At 36.9% G+C, this 22741-nt stretch overlaps 2 protein-coding genes across 2 annotated transcripts; both read right to left on the bottom strand.

Annotated features, from left to right (window-relative positions):
* Window positions 1–2498: 2498 nt before the first annotated feature.
* LOC121983261 (formate dehydrogenase, chloroplastic/mitochondrial-like) lies at window positions 2499–3409 on the bottom strand. The gene is made up of 3 exons (XM_042536210.1): window positions 3305–3409; window positions 3032–3206; window positions 2499–2940 (listed from the first exon to the last, which is right to left on the bottom strand). The coding sequence occupies exons 1-3, from the start codon at window positions 3362–3364 to the stop codon at window positions 2714–2716; spliced, it is 462 nt and encodes a 153-aa protein (XP_042392144.1). The 5' UTR covers window positions 3365–3409; the 3' UTR covers window positions 2499–2713.
* A 1338-nt stretch (window positions 3410–4747) lies between these two features.
* On the bottom strand, window positions 4748–6554 carry LOC121983259 (formate dehydrogenase, mitochondrial-like). The gene is made up of 6 exons (XM_042536209.1): window positions 6438–6554; window positions 6165–6339; window positions 5533–6073; window positions 5312–5436; window positions 5093–5205; window positions 4748–4979 (listed from the first exon to the last, which is right to left on the bottom strand). The coding sequence occupies exons 1-6, from the start codon at window positions 6495–6497 to the stop codon at window positions 4866–4868; spliced, it is 1128 nt and encodes a 375-aa protein (XP_042392143.1). The 5' UTR covers window positions 6498–6554; the 3' UTR covers window positions 4748–4865.
* Between the last annotated feature and the right edge of the window lie 16187 nt (window positions 6555–22741).

Genomic DNA, 22741 nt, shown 5'->3' with positions numbered 1-22741 from the left:
TGTATGGCTATTCAAACCGCCTTCTAGCCGACCCCCAATGGTCTCCAACACATTTCACCAAGTTAGCATTCAAACTCAACGTTCAGGTACTCCAGTTGAGTTTGTCACAGGGGATAAAGACAACAATGGAAATAATCTCTAATTAATTTCAATCAATTAAGATTTATTATATTTGACACACAATCAAGATCGACATGAATCAAACAGGAAAAATAATATTTCCAAGTCTATTATATTATTATGATTGTATGCCTTATTTAATCTTTCCATTATTGTTGTAGACAATTTATATAAATAAGTCTATTGGCTTTAGTAATAAGATGATCAAAAAGCTTTATATTATTTTTTTTTCTCTACCTATTAATTTCTACACATCCATGCCTCAGCCTCAGGTCCCGGCATCATCTATACCTTGGCCTCAAATCTCAACATCCTCCCTGCATCTGTTTCAGTTATTGACTTCGTCTATCCTCAAGATTACTCAATATCAATCTCATTTTCTCATCCATCCTCGAATCAAACTCACACCCTATGTGACCCGCTGAAAATGTGTGAGGAGAATGTGCATAAGGAGGCAACATAATTGTCTCATTAACGAGACAATTTCTTTTGAGAGATGCAGATAACAACAATGAATATTTTAGAACACATGACACCAGATGAATGGAGAAATGGTCAAGTAGTATCATATCTAATCTTTTAGTTATTCTCCTTTAAACACATGACATTTGATGAATAAAGAGATAATTAACGGCTGTCAAATCTGATCCCTTCATGAGCTCATACTAGAACGACGATGGAGGAGAATACAGCGTTTGACGTGAAGATATTCTTCTGACAGCTATATAAATATTAGAAAAGGTAAGTGCAAAGGACTCTTCAGCCCATTAAGCTCTTCTTTTTATTCTTCTACCTTCTCTAGTTTGATAGCTAAGTAAACCTAATTTGAACATTGAAATGATCTATCAGGATTCATCCCGGTGCCATTTTGACCCTCTTTTTAAGTACTTTTTATGTTCTTCATCTTCTCACTAACAATCTCAGGAGAATGTCCATGCTAGCCTGCTCATTATTCAGTGACTTAACTGTCCATGTGATAAAAAGTAATTTGTTCACCTCTAATACGTCTATCAATTCGTCCCTAGACTAGCGAGGAGGATGACTTAACTGTCCATGATATTTAAGCCGGAATACATAGAAATTAAATTCTCGTTACTTGGAAAATTCTATCAATTTATCATTCCGGGGGGCAAATGCTGCCAAATCTTTTTAATCAAAGGTTGAATCGAAAATGGACATGCAAGTCTGTCGTTTGGGTAAAAGAGGAAGGAAAACGTACCACGAGTGGGTGGGAAAGCGTGTGATCAGATGAGTTGACTCGGTACATGTGGACATGCAAGTAGTCTTGGGCATGATTGAAGGTTAACAAGTCCCCTAAATGAGTTTAATGTTTAACGTATAAAATATTATCATAATAGATTTGAGGTTTGAATCTCAATAAAATTGAGATAAATATTTTTTTTATGTGTTAGTTATTATTTCAAAAGTTAGTAATCGTCCATGATTTACTTTTTACGTGTTGACTCTGAAATGGATTGACAAGAAAATGAATATATTCATCTTTTACCATAATAATAACTGAAGGTTAATAAAAGAAAATTCGATCATGATGTAATCTTACTTGATAAAGATTAATTTAATGTTATTAAAAAGAAATTTCAAATAAAATAAGAAGTTTTATTTATTCACATGTGTATTTAAAATTTTGGTTTCGAGTCACACCAAAATTAAAATAACCAAGTATATAATTGACCCAAAATTATTATGAAAGTGATTGCTTCTGTAGATATATACCACCTAACTTTGGGATTACCAAATTCTTTATAATTAGTTTTTACTAACCCTTTATTATTTATTTAGTTACGTCAAGTGAGAATACTAATTGGAGTAGCACGGAAACTTTAAATATGTATATATTTTTCTGTGAGAATAATCTTCATAACTTATTTATCTATATTTTATTATTTAGCGTGGTACTGGCAATATTAAATTATTTGAGATGACGATATTATGCTTCACTGGCTGACATCGATGGAAGCTGGTGTATCGTAGTCTCACTCTTCCATTCATTAATTCGTCTCCATTTCAAAATTAATCACTGATTGATTGAATTTGGACATCTGAACAACCATTAAAATGACTGATTGACTACACACCGATATTATATATATATATATATATATATATATATATATATATATATATATATATATATATATATTTATTTATTTATTTAGATTTATTCTCTCTATACATAGTTATAGACGCAACAAATATTACATGGGCATAGCGTGCTGGTGACGATGTCCACTGTTTGCTGTTTGTTAGAAATGTGTTAGGATTAAATTAGTTAATAATGATAAAATCGTGTCTGAATATATGTACTCCACATTATAAAATCATGAAAAATTTAATTTAGCTTCACGAGTTTACGTAGTTGGTATCTATATGAATATCTATTCTAATAAATATTGACATCAATTTTTAATAGATATAAAATATCTCGTTTGATGTTTGATCTCCCTCAATCATTAGATCATTATTTACATGTCTGTATCGATCGGTAAGTCCTGTGCGTGATGCCTGCGACGTTCCCATCACCGTCGATCACCTGATGATAATCAGGCAAGAAGTTCCGGACGAGGATGAGAATTCACATCAATTCATCCTCTGCCACCGAGACAGCATTGCTTCCGCTGATTTCTACTACAGTGATTCCTGCGTCGGCTGTCGCTTTCAGATCGATGTGGTCCGAGCCAACCCCAGCGGTCAGAAGAAGTTGCAGGTTTTTGGCTTTCTTTATCTTCTCCGCGGTCACGTAAACCGGATGGAAGGGAGTCGTGATCAAAACATGCATGTCGTGAATGTGTTTCTCTAACTCTGCCATGAGAAAATGAAGCAGCTAAATTAAATTAGCCCAATATCCGTTCCAATTCGATGACTAACAATCAGAGAAATTAAGCATACGAACCGCAATTTGGGCCTTCTTTGTCATCAGTTACAATGTACCGGTGGCCTTTCGATTCTAGCCAGTCCCGAATGCCCAAGGCGGCTTCTGCGCACCCTACAAATTCAGGATTCAGGGAAGCGCATTCGTTGGCCTTGTAGAAAACGCCGACGATCTTCTTGCTGTCTGGCGAATTAGCCTGCAGTACACGTACGGTTATCACAAATATAATCAGATACATGCATGCCATGGTGTTATGGCGTCGAATTAAATAACCCGATCGAGTAGTGGGATTACATGGAGCGTCCTGGAGCCCGTTCCGTCAACTGTGGCTGCTGCAGCGCTGAGCGTCGCCATCTTCCTTAATTACCAGTGTAGCAATCGTGTATGAGGATAAGAGATGTTGAGCTATGTGATGAAACGAAGCGGAGAGTCAATTTATAGAGAGAGAAAAAAAAAAGACAAAAACAAAGACAGAAGTGTACTAGCTGAAGGCAATTGTGAATTAGAGAGGCTCAAGGGGCGGGCGGCGAAAGTGGAAAGGTAAGTATTAATGTATTATATATACATAAATATAGTATTTATTAAATAAAATATAATTATTAATTTATTTTGGAAAGTTAATTTGGTTGGAAAATATTTAAAATTATTAGTTAAAATGAATTTTAAACAAAAAGTTATTTTGACCGGTACTTCACATTATTTACTAACTAAATTAAATTTGGCTAATAATTTTTAATTTTTTATTTGTGGAATTTAGATTGGACTATTAATTTTTAATTTTTATAGGTTAAAATTAAATTTGATCCATAATTTTTTTTTTAATTTTTACTAGTTTGAAATTCTGCCCATGACGAAAAAGTCATAATCGGTCTCAAGCCCAGATAAAAGAAGAGGGTTGTATTAGCTTACCAGCCAGCATTAAATTATAATAAATGTTCAATGAATAAATCAATTAAAATATTGTGCTTATCTTAAATTATTCCTCGGAAGTAACGTATTACAGGATCCGACTGTAATATATCGACAAGGATCCCTACATCTCTAGAATAATTATGAAAGATTGATATATGATTTTACAAATAAAAATATAAGAAGATTAATTTTTTATAATTAATTGTAATAGTTCTTTTCGGTATTCACATAATAATACTGATTATTAGCAATATGAATATCAACATAGGGCTGAGATTTTTAATACTTTACTATTATTTACCACATGAACAATTTTTTTAAATACTTTAATAAAATATTTTTTTATACAAATTTAGATTTAGGCTCGTATTTTTATTGATGTAGTTAATTTTAATTTTTTTATACTTTCAGATTTTAATTATTGTTTATTACGCTTATAATAATTTAATGAATTAGAAATATATAAATATATATAAGTATAATTGTTTTGACATTGTTAAATACTTTTCAAAATGATTTTTCTTTTATTTTTCTTTTTAAAAAAATATAGATTTTTTCCTTTTAGTGAACTTTCTTATAAATAAGATTAGTCAAATTATTTATTCCCCTGTTTAACTACTTTTTTTTAGGGTTATTTTTTTTTAAAAAAAAGAAAAATAGATTTAAAGATACTTTTTTAATTAATAAAAAAAATTACTCTTTAATCATATCCTTAGATTAACTGGACTATGGTAAATTAAAAACCTTTAATATGTTTTAATTATTACATTTAGTATCGTCTCAATATAATAATCAATATATAAAAGTCGTTTCTGGTCAAGCGTAATGATCAAAGCAACAAATCATCTCCTCTTATTGTATTACTAGTTGCAGAAACTGCATAACTCAACATGCAAACATTCTTGAACTGAGAAGATATATAAAAGAGGGGTCATCATTCGTTTCATTGGTATTGGCTCGCAAGCTTTCCCTCCTTGACAATGTAGTTTTGAGCTGGAAATTCCTCTCCTTTGAAGTATTTATCGAGTGTGTCTTTCACTCCATCCGCATATCTCAGCTGCACAATTTAGATAATTTAACCATGTTAATTAATCATCAAGTCCAACAAAATTTTCCAAGGAAAGAAGAAGCAAATTGAATGTGGGCGAAGAAACTGCCAAGAAAACCTACTTGACTGTTAATGGTGGTGCCAGATACATGGGGAGTCATTGCGTGGTTTGGTATGTACCTCCATGGATGATCTCTGGGAGCTGGCTGGGGATTCCAAACGTCGCCACTATAACCTGAATGATCAGAGCAAGATGGATGGATTCATTTATTTAGCAATAAAATAAAAAAAATAAATGTTCTGATTCATTTTTTATCGGATCTAATAGTTATCATACAAACCTGCAATGTGCCCACTAGAGCAAGCATCTACGACTGCTTGGGTGTCCATGATAGCAGCTCGAGCATTATTCACGATGAGAACTCCCTTCTTCAACTTCCCGATCCTCTCCTTATCAAACATTCCTCTGAAGTAAACAGAGAGAGCATTAATTTCTGGAGTCGTCGATCCAATGTCTAATCAGTCATCGGAAGGAACAAAAAATAAAAAATAAAAATGAAACCTGGTTTTCTCGGTAAGAGGCGTGTTTATGACGACGACGTCGCACTTTGGGAGAATTTCATCAAGATCTTCCTCAAACTTAGCTCCTGTCTCTTTCTCCAGTTCAGGTGAAATCATGAGGCGGTCATGGTAAAGCAGATTGCAGTTGAAAGGCTTCAGACGCTGAAGCAAAAGCTTCCCGATGCGCCCCGCCCCGATAATGCCGACAGTCTTACCCTCAAGATCGTAAGCCCTGTGCGCGATGCCTGCGACGTTCCAGTCACCGTCGATCACCTGATGATAACCAGGCAAGAAGTTCCGGACGAGGATGAGAATTCGCATCAATTCATCCTCTGCCACCGAGACAGCATTGCTTCCGCTGATTTCTACTACATTGATTCCTGCGTCGGCTGCCGCTTTCAGATCGATGTGGTCCGAGCCAACCCCAGCGGTCAGAAGAAGTTGCAGGTTTTTGGCTTTCTTTATCTTCTCCGCAGTCACGTAAACCGGATGGAAGGGAGTCGTGATCAAAACATGCATGTCGTGAATGTGTTTCTCTAACTCTGCCAGGAGAAAATGAAGCAGCTAAATTAAATTAGCCCAATATCCGTTCCAATTCGATGACTAACAATCAGAGAAATTAAGCATACGAACCGCAATTAGGGCCTTCTTTGTCATCAGTTACAATGTACTGGTGGCCTTTCGATTCTAGCCAATCCCGAATGCCCAAGGCGGCTTCCGCGCACCCTACAAATTCAGGATTCAGGGAAGCGTACTCGTTGGCCTTGTAGAAAACGCCGACGATCTTCTTGCTGTCTGGCGAATTAGCCTGCAGTACACGTACGATTATCACAAATATAATCAGATACATGCATGCCATGGTGTTATGGCGCCAAATTAAATAAACCGATCGAGTAGTGGGATTACATGGAGCGTCCTGGAGCCCGTTCCGTCGACTGTGGCTGCTGCAGCGCTGAGCGTCGCCATCTTCCTTAATTACCAGTGTAGCAATCGTCCACGAGGATAAGAGATGTTGAGCTATGTGATGAAACGAAGCGGAGAGTCAATTTATAGAGAGAAAAAAAATATAAAAAGAAAGACAGAAGTGTACTAGCTGAGGGCAATTGTGATTTGGAGAGGCTCAAGAGGCGGCGAAGGAGGAAAGGTAAGTATTAATGTTTTATATGTGCATAAACATAGTATTTATTAAATAAAATATAATTATTAATTTATTTTGGAAAGTTAATTTGGTTGGAAAATATTTAAAATTATTAGTTAAAATGAATTTTAATCGAAAAGTTATTTGGACCGGTACTTCTAATTTTTTACTAACTGAATTAAATTTGGCTAATAATTTTTTATTTTTTATTTATGGAATTTAGATTGGACTAATAATTTTTTATTTTTATAGGTTAAAATTAAATTTGATCCATAATTTTTTTTTAATTTTTACTAGTTTGAAATTCTGCCCATTACGAAAAAGTCATAGTCAGTCTCAAGTCCAGATAAAGTCATAGTCAGTCTCAAGTCCAGATAAAAAAAGAGGCTTACGTTAGCTTGCCAGCTAGTGTTAAATTATAATAAATATTTTAATAAATAAATCAATTAAACTATTGTGATAATCCTAAATTATTTCTTAGAAGGAACGTTTTACAGGATTCGACTGTAATGTATCGGCAAGGACTCCTACATCTCTAGAATAATTATGAAAGATTGATATATGATTTTACAAATAAAAATATAAAAAGATCAATTTTTTATAATTAATTGTATTAGTTTTTTTTCGGTATTCACATAATAATACTAATTATTAGCAATATGAATATCCAATTCGAACACAGTGCTGAGATTTTTAATACTTTACTAGTATTTACCACATGAACATTTTTTTTAATACTTTAATAAAATATTTTTTTTTATATAAATTTAGATTTAGACTCGTATTTTTATTGATGTAGTTAATTTTAATTTTTTTTACTTTCAGATTTTAATTATTGTTTATTACGCTTTTAATTAGTTAATGAATTAGAAATATATAAATATAATTGTTTTGACATTGTTAAATACTTTTCAAAATGATTTTTCAATTAATTTAAGTTTAAGTTTATAGATTTAATTATTTTTCTTTTTTAAAAAATATGGGGGTTTTTCCTTTTAGAGAACTTTCTTACAAATAAGATTAGTCAAATTATCTATTCCTCTGTTTAACTACTTTTTTTTAGGGATATTTTTTTTTAAAAAAAAAAGAAAAATAGATTTAAAGATACTCTTTTAATTAATAAAAAAATTACTCTTTAATCATATCCTTAGATTAAGTGGACTATAGTAAATTAAAAACCTTTAATATGTTTTACTTATTACATTTAATTTAGTATCATCTCAATATAATAATCAATATATAATAGTCGTTTCTGATCAAGCGTAATGATTAAAGCAACAAATCATCTCCTCTTATTGTAATACTAGTTGTAAAAACTGCATAACTCAACATGCAAACATTCTTGAACTGAGAAGATATATAAAAGATAGGTCATCATTAGTTTCATTGGTATTGGCTCACAAGCTTTCCTTCCTTGACAATGTAGTTTTGAGCTGAAAATTCCTCTCCTTTGAAGTACTTATCGAGTGTGTCTTTCACTCCATCCGCGTATCTCAGCTGTACAATTTAGATAATTTAACCATGTTAATTAATCATCAAGTCCAACAAATTTTCCAAGGAAAGAAGAAGCAAATTGAATGTGGCCGAAGAAACTGCCAAGAAAACCTACTTGACTATTAATGGTGGTGCCAGATACATGGGGAGTTATTACATGGTTTGGCATGTATTGCCATGGATGATCTCTGGGAGCTGGCTGGGTATTCCAAACGTCGCCACTGTAACCTGAATGATCAGAGCAAGATGGATGGATTCATTTATTTAGCAATCAAATAAAAAAAAGTTAAATCTTCTGGGCAATTGTGGTTTGGAGAGACTCAAGGGGCGGCGACGGAGAAAAGATAAGTATTAATATATTATATATACATAAATATAGTATTTATTAAATAAAATATAATTATTAATTTATTTTAGAAAGTTAATTTGGTTGGAAAATATTTAAAATTATTAATTAAAATGAATTTTAATCAAAAAGTTATTTTGATTGGCACTTCTAATTTTTTACTAACTAAATTAAATTTAGCTAGTAATTTTTAATTTTTTATTTGTGGAAGTTAGATTGGACTAATAATTTTTAATATTTATAGGTTAAAATTAAATTTGATCCATAAGTTTTTTTTTTAGTTTTTACTAGTTTGAAATTCTACCCATGACGAATCAGTCATAGTCGGTCTCAACCCTGGATAAAGGAGCAAGGGTATGTTAGATTGCCAGCCAACGTTAAATTATAACAAATGTTCAATGAATAAATCAATTAAATTATTGTGCTAATGCAAAGTTATACCTTGGAAGGAACGTGCTGCAGGGTCCGAGTATAATGTATCGGCAATGATTGCTACATTTTTAGAATTCGGGTGTTGAGCTAAATATGTAAGGATTCGCGTTGCAGGGTCTGGTTGTAACATATTAGCAAGCACTATAAGAAAAAAACCTAACAACAACGGTTTTTCACCGTTGTCGTAGCCCATTTAGAACTGTTGTTAAATGTCATGTTGTTAAAAAGGGTGTCCAAAGACAACAGTTTTTAACCGTTGTCTTTGAAGGCAAAGACAACATTTTTACAACGGTGAAAAACTGTTGTCTTTTCCTTCAAAGACAACAGTTTTTTACCGTTGTCTTTGAGCGTCTACCTTTAATAACAGGGTCTTCAACAACAGTTTTAAACTATCTACGACATCGGTGAAAAATCGTTGTCTTTTTTAGATAAAAAATAAAAAAAATTAATACACAATTTTCCAATATTATAAATCATTCAAAATATTAAATTTCAAAATAAAATTTAATATACAATTTTCTAACATTCAAAAATAATATTTATAACATTCTGAAGAAATTTCATAAGCAACCAACAAAATTTCATAAGCAACCAACAAAATGATAACACTATTAAAACAAAGGTAGAACAATATAATACGAGATTTTCTACTTAGATGTCGGTGAAGAGGAGGGATTGTAGCTCCTAGTGCTCCTTAATTTGTTAAAGTCTCTCCATTTTTTTAGCTTGTCGGCATTCTTCCCAATACTCTTGAGGACACCGATTCAAATAAAGATATATATTACAAATTAGATACTAAACTATACGCGTGATTCTAATTGCACTGCATAAATGTTACATAACCATAAAAACCATTTGATATAGTCATCTAACAGAAGTGCAAAAAGCGTTATCTATGTAACATAAATGGTAACCTCTTGAAACAATATGGTGGCTCTTAAATTTCTTATTAAGCAAAATTTTCATTCTATATCACTGCATACAAAGCTTCTATTATAAACCATGCAAACATTATTTTTTCCAGTGATCAAGCAACATTAATTCTAAAAGGTACAATCTAATGCAAACGTTCCCACACACTCCATATGATGCTAAGGAGTAAGTCATACATTAAATTCTAAAAGGGGTCATTAAAGGAAAGAATGCCTTAAATAAAAATGAATCCATAAAGTTACCATAGGCTTTGGATTAATACTTTAAGTTTACATTGATCATGAGCTAAATCATAAAAAGAGAAGTGGAGTGGCATGTTACATCAGTTGACTTTCTAATCTTTAATTTAAGTTTCACCATTTAAAGAAACAAGTCTATTTCTTCCTTTTGGAATCTCAAGATCTATTACATCATCAAGCTGATGCATAGGATACTAATTTAGATGTTAACAGCTTATAAAGTATATTCCTCATTTAAATTGTGTCCTCACCTTAAGAAAATATGGAATATACTATTTTAAAGTCATGAACACGTTAAGGTTTCCACCAACTATAGTAGGAATGGTTGCAGTAATTACCTGAAACAACATAAATCGTTAGTTTTGAAGGCAGAGTAGAGAGATGTCATGCAACTTTTAGAAATCAATGCAACATAATCTTAAAGAATAACATTATAGCAGGATAAAGATGCTAAAAAGAGCTGTAGATTGAAGAACAATCTATCATTGATCTAGACTTCTTTGGTCAAAAAGTATGCTACAATCCCAAATTAAGGCATCTCATAGCGCAAAACAAATATCATTGAATTTTGAACTACGATATGAAATAAAAAAACAAATATGAAACTAAACCTAAGGAACAAAAGAGCAAAGCAAGTATGAAATCTAATCATAATTAATGAAAGACATCCTATCTATCCATTAGTAGTGATCTCATAGCGCATTGTCACTCTACACTACGATTTCACCATTAACAGAACCAAACTAAGGAATGAAAGAGCAAATTATTAAATGAACCAAACCTAAGAAATGAAAGACGATGCAAATAAGAAAACCTAGTCTAACTTAAGCTATGATTGCAAGGAAATTAAAGACAACATATAGTAAGCAACTAAAGAAATTAAGCATAGAACGTAATCTAGAGCATTAAAGAAATCTAATCCTAATTGAATACAATAAAAGGACAACTATCACTAACATTTAACCAAACAAAGCATTGAAAGATATTAAGGAACTAAAATGCATTAATCAAAGTGTTTGGGGCATTTCGTAGAACACATCAAAGGTATAAATTGAGTTGAACAAAGTGCATGCAAAAATGAACATGGGAGATCATCAATTACAAGCATTCATCAACGTTTAAACAAGTATCAACAATCAATTCGAATCAAGTGAAGAAAAATTGCAACAAACAGAGTTGTCCAAATCTGATGAGGGAAAGTGCTGCTTTGTTCGGAATCTAATGAAGGAGCTTCACACAAAATGCCCAGCTCCTAAACTCCCAGAACCGATGAACAGCAACCAAATACTGGCTGTGCTTGCTTCAACAACGATGATGATGAACGAATCTTCCACCAAGGAACCCCCTCGGATGGAAGATGAACGGAAGTAATTGTTGGTGCGGGAAGCATCCGACGATCGAACCTGAGTTTTGATAATGGCAAAGGATTCAAAGTTAAGGTTTGTGGAGATCTAACATGTTGAATAAGTGTTTCAGGAAAGTCCTAGCTGCGGTTAGGCAAAGGGAAAATCCTAAGGGGTGATAACCTTAGGTCCTAGGGGGCGGTAACCCTAGGTGAGGGAAAACCCTAAGGGGCGGCAACCTTAGGTCCTAGGGGGAGGTAACCCTAGGTGAAGGAAAACCCTAAGGGGTGGCAACCTTAGGTCCTAGGGGGTGGCAACCCTAGGTGGAGAAAAACCCTAGGGGGCGGTAACCCTAGGTCCTAGGGGGTGGTAACCCTAGGCGGAAAGTCCAGTCGGTCTGGAGGACCGAACTGGCATCAGGTAATCTCTCCTGAGGGGAGTAGGTGAGGACGCGTTCCCCGTAGAGGGAACAGTAGGCGTCGGGTCGACCTAGGGTTTCCGGTTGGAAATCCAAAAGTCAGACTCGGACAGTCCGAAGACTGTCAGTTCTTCTTTACTATGATTTATCAAATTCTAACACTGTCTTGCAGGGTATTTGCTCGGACTAACCTTGTTTTGCAGGAGAGGAACCTGCTGGAAAAAGGTGGTCCGGGCGCCCGGGACTAAGTTTTATCCCTGCCGCGACTTCGCCACGTGGAGCATCCTGGTTGGTTGGCCACGTCACACTCCAGGCGCCCGGAAGGGATCCAGGCGCCCGGAATGTCATATAAAAAGAGGGTCGAGGGAGCAGTTAAAGAACAACATATTCTAAGCTTTCTTCTGTGAAGTGCTGCCATCGAGACGACCTTGAAGTGCTACGACTCGACGCCGACGATCCGAAGCTCAGACTCTTCGATCTTTCGTTGTCGGTATTAGTTTTTGCTTTACATAATTGTAATCTCTACTGTATTCCAGTTGTAATATTTTATGAGCTTATAGTTGTTGCCCACGGAAAGCGATCAAGGATCGCGGGCCTTCGAGTAGGAGTCGTCACATGCTACATCGTTCTGTGCTTGCTTTACTTTTTCTGCTGCGTTACTTAATTTTACGATTCTGATATTTCGAAAAACGAAATAGCCACGAGCGCTATTCATCCCCCCTCTAGCGCTTTCGATCCATCAATTGGTATCAGAGCGGGGTCATTTTGAATCGGTGCAACCACCATTCAAAATATTTTTCGTGGTATTTTCAGATTTTTCGGAGTCGATTAGAATTTAGCTTCATAGCTATATTCTAATTCTTTTTCTCAAATCGGTTTTCTGCTCGGAGTTGGTGTAGCACCACCCGAGTTCGTGATCCATTTTCTTCCTTCCGCACTACTAAGCCAGGACCAAGTCCTGGAACATTTTTTCAGTTGTTTTCTTTTTAGGTTGATCTGAAATGGCCCTTCAAGAAGGCTACAGTACAGCCCGCCCTCAGCTATTCACCGGAGACGACTTCGGGTACTGGAAGGGTCGGATGGAGGCATATCTCCAGACTCACTTTGAAGTTTGGATGATTGTCAAAACCGGACTCCAACTACCAACTGATAGCGCCGGCAAACCACTACCATACGAGGATTGGGACGCATCTCTGATTAAGAAGGTGGAAGCTAATGCCAAGGCAACCTGCACCCTCCAGTGCGGCCTATCAAAAGAAGAACTCAACCGCGTCGGCCCCTTCAACAGTGCCAAAGAGTTGTGGGAGAAGCTCATTGAACTTCATGAAGGGACATCCGACACCAAAGTAAGTAAAAGAGACTTAATTTTCAATAAATTATTTAACATCAAATTGCAGGAAGGTGAATCAGCTGCCCAACTCCATGCTCGGATTCAAGATCTGCTCAATGGTTTTCATGCAATTGGACAGAAGGTAGACAACCGGGACATCATAAGGTATTCCTTAAATGCTTTTCCAAGGAACACCTTGTGGGCATCCATGGTAGATGCCTATAAGGTCTCCAAGGACTTATCTACCATTAAGTTAGATGAACTTTTTACAGAATTTGAACTTCACGAACAGACTAATGCACGCCCGACCGAGAAAGGGTTGGCTTTGGTTGCAGGAACAGGGAGAACGCGTGAATCAAAAATCAAGCGCAGTACCGAACCTGAGTCAGAAGAAGAACCAGATTCGGAAGACGACGATGAACTTACAACCGAAATAGTCAACTTGGTAAAGAAGCTCTGCAAAAAGAAGGGCTTCAACAAAAAGGATGTCAGAAAGGCCATCCAGTCTAAAGAAGCCCAACCAAGCTCGAAGGTTAAATTCGAAGTGACCTGCTACGGGTGCAATCAGAAGGGGCACATCAAGGCAAACTGCCCGAACCAGAAGGATCCAAAGAAACCAAAGAGAAAGAAGACATTGAAGGCAACATGGGACGAGTCTTCCTCCGAGGAATCCGACGACGAAGAACTAGAGCAGACTAATTTTCTCGCATTGACAGCTCGGGACTACACCAACGAATCCGGGAGTGAGAACGAATCGGAAGCCGAGTCCGAGAGAAGCCACGGATCCGCATCCGTTTCCGAAGGGCCAAACCCCTCTGTAAGTCAAAATAGGTTATATTGCATAATTAATTATTTAATACATAAAGTAGCTAAGTCCAAAATTCGAATCAAGTCGCTTCTAAAGGAGGTAACACTCCTTAAAGAGACGACTAATAACGAATCCTTGACTGATCCAACCTCAACTCAAGTTCAAAAACTTGAGGAAGAGAATTCCAACCTGAAAAGTCAAGTCAAGGATTTGAAGATAACCTTAGAACGATTTTCCTTGGGATCCAAGAATCTTAACTTGATTCTTGGAACACAAAGGGCAATCTACAATCGAACTGGACTAGGATACAAAACGAAAAACAAATATAGGTCATACCTATCTCTCATACAAAGAACAAATATAAAAATGGTCCAAGCATGGGTTTCCAAGTCCAACCTGATCAATCAAGTTGGACTTGGACAGTATTGGGTCCCTAAGGATCAAATACATTACCTCAATAGACCTTATCGAGGCTATGATCCAGGGGGAGCTAAAATGATCAAAATTCGAAATTAATTATTAAAATTCAAAATTATTAAAATTTGAAATTAATTATTAAACTTAAAATTCAAAATTCAAAATTCAAAATTCAAAATTTAAAATTCAAAATTCAAAATTAATTATTAAACTTAAAATTCAAAATTCAAAATTCAAAATTAATTATTAAAATTCAAAATTCAAAATTCGAAATTAATTATTAAAATTCAAAATTCAAAATCAAAATTAATTATTCAAAATTAAAAATTAAAAATTAAAAATTAAAAATTCTAAATTCGAAATTAATTATTAAAATTCAAAATTTAAAAATGTGAAATTAATTATTAAAATTCAAAATTCAAAATTCGAAATTAATTATTAAAATTCAAAATTAATTATTAAAATTCAAAATTTAAAAATGCGAAATTAATTATTAAAATTCAAAATTTGAAATTTGAAATTAATTATTAAAATTCAAAATTCAAATTCGAAATCAATTATTCGAAATTAATTAAAAAATTCAAAATAGAAGGAGGGTCCAGAATAGCTGGCAACTCCGAAATCTATTTACCTGACTGGGTAACCGAACTTAATCTACCCGAAATGGGTAAACAAGAGTAGATTACCCGATAGGGTAAGTAAGGATAGATTAAAAGGGTTAGATTTAACTTAAAACACAGTACTGGTGAAGTTTTTGGATGATAGTACGTTGGGGAAGCTTGGGCATCGCATGTCTAGGAAGATATAACTTCGACCTGGTGCATTTGGCCAAGTGGAACTAACCGAAGCTACCCTTAAATGGATCCTAACTAGTTAGACCAAGGTTCAGTATTAAGTTCAATGGGTAGGACTATTTGGAAAACCTCAAAGGCATGGTTACTTTAATGAGCTCCTTGTGACTCACCATAGCCCAGAAGTTTATCCAAAGAACGCTTACTTGTTGAACCCAAAGTTAAACCCGAATCTAACATAAAGTTAAACTAAACCCTAAAAATTGAACTAATTCATCCCACAAAATGATAGGATCCCCTGATTGAAAACATAGATCATGTGAGATGACTAAGCAAATTAAAATTTAAATATTTTCAAAGTTAAATCAACTTAAATATTTTCAAAATTAATTTAACTTAAATATTTTCAAAATCAAAATCAATCTTAAATATCTCTCAATTAAACATCAAATCACCATATAAACACCAATAGAATTAACTCAGATTGGGTAAGATGCAAAATTAGGAACTTACTTCAATCAAACTGTCTTTTGATCCATCAACTACTTTATGTGTAGGAATTGGATCAATGGATGTTGGACAGTGGATGCTCCAGACATATGACTGGAGATATGTTGAAGTTCACTAAGCTAAAACTAAAGAACCTAGGATCAGTTGCATTCGGCAACGATGGAAAACTGAAAGTAATCGGAAAAGGTAATATCGAACTTAACTCTGATTTTATTATTCAAAAAGTATTATTAGTTGAAAATTTTAATTTCAATTTATTAAGTATAAGTCAATTATGCGATACTGGTTACTCAGTCAATTTTACCAGAGTCAAATAGCCCTAATTTCAAAAATTGAACCCAAAACTATAGAAGAAGCCCTACCAGACCCAGATTGGACTATAGCAATGCAAGAAGAATTGGTCCAATTTGAAAGAAATCAGGTATGGGAATTAGTGCCTAAACCCATTAACAAAACCATAATTGACACTAAATGGGTTTTTAGAAACAAATTAAGTGATCAAGGTGAAATAGTCAGAAATAAAGCCAGGTTAGTAGCCAAAGGATTCAATTAAATAGAAGGGCTAGACTATGATGAGACCTATACTCCTGTAGCAAGACTTGAATCCATTAGGATGCTGTTGGCCTATGCAGCACACAAAGGATTCAAGCTATTCCAAATGGATGTAAAATCTGCATTCTTAAACGGATTTATTAAAGAAGAAGTATACGTAGGTCAACCCCCAGGATTTGAGGACATAGAACATCCAAATTATGTCTTTAGATTAAAAAAGGCCCTGTACGGACTAAAACAAGCACCTAGGGCTTGGTATGAACGACTGTCCAACTATCTAATATCAAAAGGGTTCAACCAAGGTCAAATAGACCCAACCCTTTTTGTAAAAACCTTTGAAAATGACATCTTTATAGCCCAAATTTACGTCGACGATATTATTTTTGGATCAACCAACTCAAAATTTCTAAAAGAATTTACCAAACTAATGGAAAATGAATTTGAAATGAGTCTAGTAGGTGAACTTAATTTCTTTTTAGGGTTACAAATTAAGCAAACCAAAGATGGAATTTATATTTATCAAACCAAATATGCTAAGGAATTAATTAGTAAATTTGGAATGGAAAACTCAAAAATCATTAATACACCAATGGCTACTAATGTTAAAATTGACTCAGACTTAGAAGGTAAACCAGTAGACTTGAAATACTATCGAAGTGCGATAGGAAGTCTACTGTACCTAACTGCAAGTCGACCAGACATCATCTTTGCAGTAGGTATGTGTGCAAGATACCAATCTTGTGCAAAAGAGTCTCACTTAACCCTAGTAAAAAGAATCCTTAGGTATGTTAAGGGAACACTAAACGTAGGACTTTGGTATCCTAGATCTTGCACCCTTGATCTAACCGGCTACTCTGACTCTGACTATGCCGGATGCAAGCTAGATAGAAAAAGCACAAGTGGCAGTTGTCAATTTTTAGGGCACTGCCTAGTAATTTGGTCAAGTAGAAAGCAACACTGTGTTGCCTTATCTACCACTGAAGTTGAATATATAGCACTAGGTGAATGCACATCTCAGTTACTATGGATGATGCATACCCTTAAAGACTATCAACTTGAATATCAAAAAACAAAAATCTCAATTGATAACATAAGTTCAATAAATCTAACAAAAAACCCAATTCATCACTCAAGGACTAAACATATAGAAGTGAAGCACCACTTTGTAAGGGATCATGTAGCTAAGGGTGATATTGTACTCAACTATGTTGAGTCCAAATCAAACCTAGCTGACATCTTTACAAAACCCTTACCTGAACTTGAGTTCAGTACACTAAGAAGACAAATAGGAATGTGTTGGGTAGAATAGATATCTTCAAATCAGTCCTCTTAATGCTTTTTGGTTTAAAATTACATTTCTAAAATTCTAGGCAAAATGTTGATTTTTCAAAATCCCTACTTTACTAGACTTTCTAAATTTGGACTTAGCCTAGGCTTTTCCCTAGAAATCATGTTCCCCCAGGACTCAGCCAGAGCATCTCACAAACACCTAAGTTTACCTTGATTGTGTTTGTAAAACATAGAACGGTGTGAGATGCATATGGTACAGCCTGGACTCAAGAATGCTTATTTCTGTGCATCAATATGAGTCTGGGCGTTAAATACTTTATTAACAGTAATCAAATCAAGTCTTCCAACCCTAGTCAAATCTAACTGGATCAATTGACTTGACTTGACTAACCAAGTGAACACTGTTGCTGTCTAGGCAATCAGCAAGTAGCTAAAGGTTAGACAGTTGGTGAAGGAAATAATAAGTTTAAGCATGCTTGTACTTAAGGGATCTGATACCTGATCAAAACAAATCTTAACTCATGCTTGGACCTTAGGGCTCTGATACCTTACTAACACAAAATTTGTAAACTATTAAACACTAAGGTTAACGCTTCTCCTTTGCCTTAAGTATCTTTGAAATTCCTTTATCTTAAGCAGCTTTTCAAAAACTTTTTCAAATTTAAAACTTTCAAGTCTATTCTATTTAAAAATTTTTTAGAAAATTCACTAAGTTAAAAAGAGCTGAATATATCACAAAGAAAAATCTCCTCTAGCAAAATCAATGGTTTTAAATTCTTTTTGCACTTAAACTATTTTTCTTAGCAAAATTTTCTTTCAAAAATGTTGTTATTAAAACCAATTCTAAGATGTTGCTTTTTACTTATTTTTTTCTCTTTTTGCCTCTTGCCTAAGTTAAGGATTTTAAACAAATTCTGCTAAGTTTTGTCTTGAAAAGTTAAGTTTTTTCAAAACTAGCTTATTTTTTATATATGGCAAAGGGGGAGAGTAGAGAAATTCAAAGAGAACAATAATCCAAAGGGGAGGTTACATTAAGGGGGAGTTTGTAATGCCATTTTTTTCCTAGTACTTATACCTTACTGCATATTATTACTTAACTTTGAATTTCGATTGCCATAATAAAAAAGGGAGAGATTGTTGGTGCGGGAAGCATCCGACGATCGAACCTGAGTTTTGATAATGGCAAAGGATTCAAAGTTAAGATTTGTGGAGATCTAACATGTTGAATAAGTGTTTCAGGAAAGTCCTAGCTGCGGTTAGGCAAAGGGAAAATCCTAAGGGGTGGCAACCTTAGGTCCTAGGGGGTGGTAACCCTAGGTGAGGGAAAACCCTAAGGGGCGGCAACCTTAGGTCCTAGGGGGAGGTAACCCTAGGTGAAGGAAAATCCTAAGGGGCGGCAACCTTAGGTCCTAGGGGGAGGTAACCCTAGGTGAAGGAAAACCCTAAGGGGCGGCAACCTTAGGTCCTAGGGGGTGGTAACCCTAGGTGGAGAAAAACCCTAGGGGGCGGTAACCCTAGGTCCTAGGGGGTGGTAACCCTAGGCGGAAAGTCCAGTCGGTCTGGAGGACCGGACTGGCATAAGGTAATCTCTCCTGAGGAGAGTAGGTGAGGACGCGCTCCTCGTAGAGGGAACAGTAGGCGTCGGGTCGACCTAGGGTTTCCGATTGGAAATCCGAAGTCAGACTCGGACAGTCCGAAGACTGTCAGTTCTTCTTTACTATGATTTATCAAATTCTAACACTGTCTTGCAGGGTATTTGCTCAGACTAACCTTGTTTTGCAGGAGAGGAACCTGCTGGAAAAAGGTGGTCCGGGCGCCCGGGATGGATCCGGGCGCCCGGAGGTCCAGGCGCCCGGAACAGGTCCGGGCACCCGGGACCAAGTTTTATCCCTGCCGCGACTTCGCCACGTGGAGCATCCTGGTTGATTGGCCACGTCACACTCCAGGCGCCCGGAAGGGATCCAAGCGCCCGGAATGTCATATAAAAAGAGGGTCAAGGGAGCAGCTAAAGAACAACATATTCTAAGCTTTCTTCTGTGAAGTGCTGCCATCGAGATGACCTTGAAGTGCTACGACTCGACGCCGACGACCCGAAGCTCAGACTCTTCGATCTTTCGTTGTCGGTATTAGTTTTCTCTTTACATAATTGTAATTCTACTGTATTCCAGTTGTAATATTTTACGAGCTTATAGTTGTTGCCCACGGAAAGCGATCAAGGATCGCAGGCCTTCGAGTAGGAGTCGTCACAGGCTCCGAACGAAGTAAACTCCCTGTGTCGTTCTGTGCTTGCTTTACTTTTTCCGCTACATTACTTAATTTTACGATTATGATATTTCGAAAAACGAAATATCCACGAGCGCTATTCACCCCCCTTTAGCGCTTTCGATCCATCAGTAATGGAGGTGCTGGAATGAACCGCCGCTAACCTCTGCCTCTACCGCCTGAACCCCAGTAGGAAGAAGTGAAAAAGACCGTCGTAAGGTGAAGGATCTTGTCGGAGAACCCCTCCGACAAGGTGGATGCTCGTTGTTGCTGTCGTCGCTCGCTATTGCCACCAAGAGATGTTTGCTGCTACCGTCACCGATTGGAATCCAGAAGAGGAAGATTGGGCAGTGGATGGCCGACCGGCGGTGATGTGTGGGCAGAGGTTGCCGCCGGCCGTTGGTGAAGGAGAAGAAGTGGAAGGGCGGTGGCGTCGTGAGCCCTAGCTCGAGGAGAAGCCGCGCGAGATCAGAATCGGGGGTTCTAGTACTGTGTCGTGCGAAGAAATAAAAGAAAGGAAATGGTTTTCTCCTCCTTTAATCTGGGCCGTTCGATTTGATGAAGATGGATCCATTTGATCTAGCTGATGAAGAGATGAGTGGTACAGATCTAGTTGCCTTCTTGCTTCGATCCAATGGTCCATGTAGCTTCAAATCTGGATGGAGGGTTGGATGGCTTAGATCTGAATGAAGGAGGAATCATATCATAATGTTGGAGCACCATCAAAGAGAACTAAATAAGCAATGGGCGACACTATTGAAGTCCGTCCAACATAAGAAACCTATAGCGTTAGTGCAGTTAGCACTAATAATCAAATTCAGTTTTGATGTATAACAAATGGTTAACGTTAGATGTTGTGTGTTTTAATCTATTTATCAAGTATGTAAGACTGAAAGACTTAATTGATGGATCGAAAGCGCTAGAGGGGGGGGGGGGGGGGGAATAGCGCTCGTGGCTATTTCGTTTTTCGAAATATCGGAATCGTAAAATTAAGTAACGCAACGGAAAAAGTAAAGCAAGCACAGAACGACATAGGGAGTTTACTTCGTTCGGAGCCTGTGACGACTCCTACTCGAAGGCCCGCGATCCTTGATCGCTTTCCGTGGGCAACAACTATAAACTCGTAAAATATTACAACTGGAATACAGTAAAGATTACAATTATGTAAAGCGAAAACTAATACCGACAACGAAAGATCGAAGAGTCTGAGCTTCGGGTCGATGGCGTCGAGTCGTAGCACTTCAAGGTCGTCTCGATGGCAGCACTTCACAGAAGAAAGCTTAGAATATCTTGTTGTTCTTAGCTGCTCCCTCGACCCTCTTTTTATATGACATTCCGAGCGCCTGGATCCCTTCCGGGCGCCTGGAGTGTGACGTGGCCAACCAACCAGGATGCTCCACGTGGCGAAGTCGCGGCAGGGATAAATCTTGGTCCCGGGCGCCTGGACCTGTTCCGGGCGCCTGGACCTCCGGGCGCCGGATCCATCCCGGGCGCCCGGACCACCTTTTTCCAGCAGGTTCCTCTCCTACAAAAACAAGGTTAGTCCGAGCAAATACCCTGCAAGACAGTGTTAGAATCTGATAAATCATAGTAAAGAAGAACTGACAGTCTTCGGACTGTCCGAGTCTGACTTCGGATTTCCAACTGGAAACGCTAGGTTGACCCGACGCCTACTGTTCCCTCTACGGGGAACGCGTCCTCACCTACTCCCCTCAGGAGAGATTACCTGATGCCAGTCCGGTCCTCCAGACTGACTGGACTTTCCGCCTAGGGTTACCACCCCCTAAGACCTAGGGTTACCGCCCCCTAGGATTTTTCTCCACCTAGGGTTGCCACCACCTAGGACCTAAGGTTGCCGCCCCTTAGGGTTTTCCTTCACCTAGGGTTACCGCCCCCTAGGACCTAAGGTTGCCGCCCCTTAGGGTTTTCCCTCACCTAGGGTTACCGCCCCCTAGGACCTAAGGTTGCCGCCCCTTAGGGTTTTCCTCCACCTAGGGTTACCGCCCCCTAGGACCTAAGGTTACCACCCCTTAGGATTTTCACCTGCCTAACCGCAGCTAGGACTTTCCTGAAACACTCATTCAACATGTTAGATCACAAACTAACTTAACTTTGAATCCTTTGCCATTATCAAAACTAAAGTTCGATCGTCGGATGCTTCCCGCACCAACATTAATGAGACCTGACATCAGGCTAAAGTTCAGTTTAGTTGATAACTGACACAGAAAAATCAAATAGGTTGTTATTTGGCAAGAAATCCAATTGGATCTGCGGGACTTGACAACTATCTGAAGTCTAGGTGGAGCATTTAGTAAGAAGAATTGGTGGGTCAAGAGATCAAGGTTAAGTAAGTCTATAAAGGGTAAGTTGAGGTAAGCACTACAAGAGATAGACTTAGTGAGGACGCATTCCCGGTTGATAGAATAGTAGGCGTCGATCTGACCTAGGATTTCAGTAAAATCCAAAGTCAGGACTAGACAGTTCTATAACTATCAAAATATTTATTTTTCATATTATGCATGTGTTTGCTAACCTTGTGGTGCAGGACATTGAAGCCGGAAGTTGGTTGGAAAAAGAAGTTCCAAACGCTTGGAGATTCGAGCGCCTGAAGTTGGTCCAGGCGCCTAAGTGTGAAGGATCAAAATAGCGATAGAGGCGGGGGTGAATATCACTTGTTACAAATATTTTATTTTACATATTAAGACAAAATCAAAGTATAACAACATAATTAAAAACAATACACACAGAAACACAGTTGGTTACTTGGTTCAGAGTCTATGCCAACTCCTACTCCAAGACCCATAATCCTTGATCACACCGTTGGACAATTCACTAAAATCGCTCTTTCTAAAACTTTGGAAAAGAGGCAATTCATACAATGAGGTTGAAAAGGAGTTATGCAACCTA

The sequence above is a fragment of the Zingiber officinale genome, chromosome 5A, assembly GCF_018446385.1.
Source record: "Zingiber officinale cultivar Zhangliang chromosome 5A, Zo_v1.1, whole genome shotgun sequence".
NCBI lineage: Eukaryota > Viridiplantae > Streptophyta > Magnoliopsida > Zingiberales > Zingiberaceae > Zingiber > Zingiber officinale.
The sequence above is the reverse complement of the archived record's forward strand: the minus strand, read 5'-3'. Positions and strand labels throughout refer to the sequence as shown.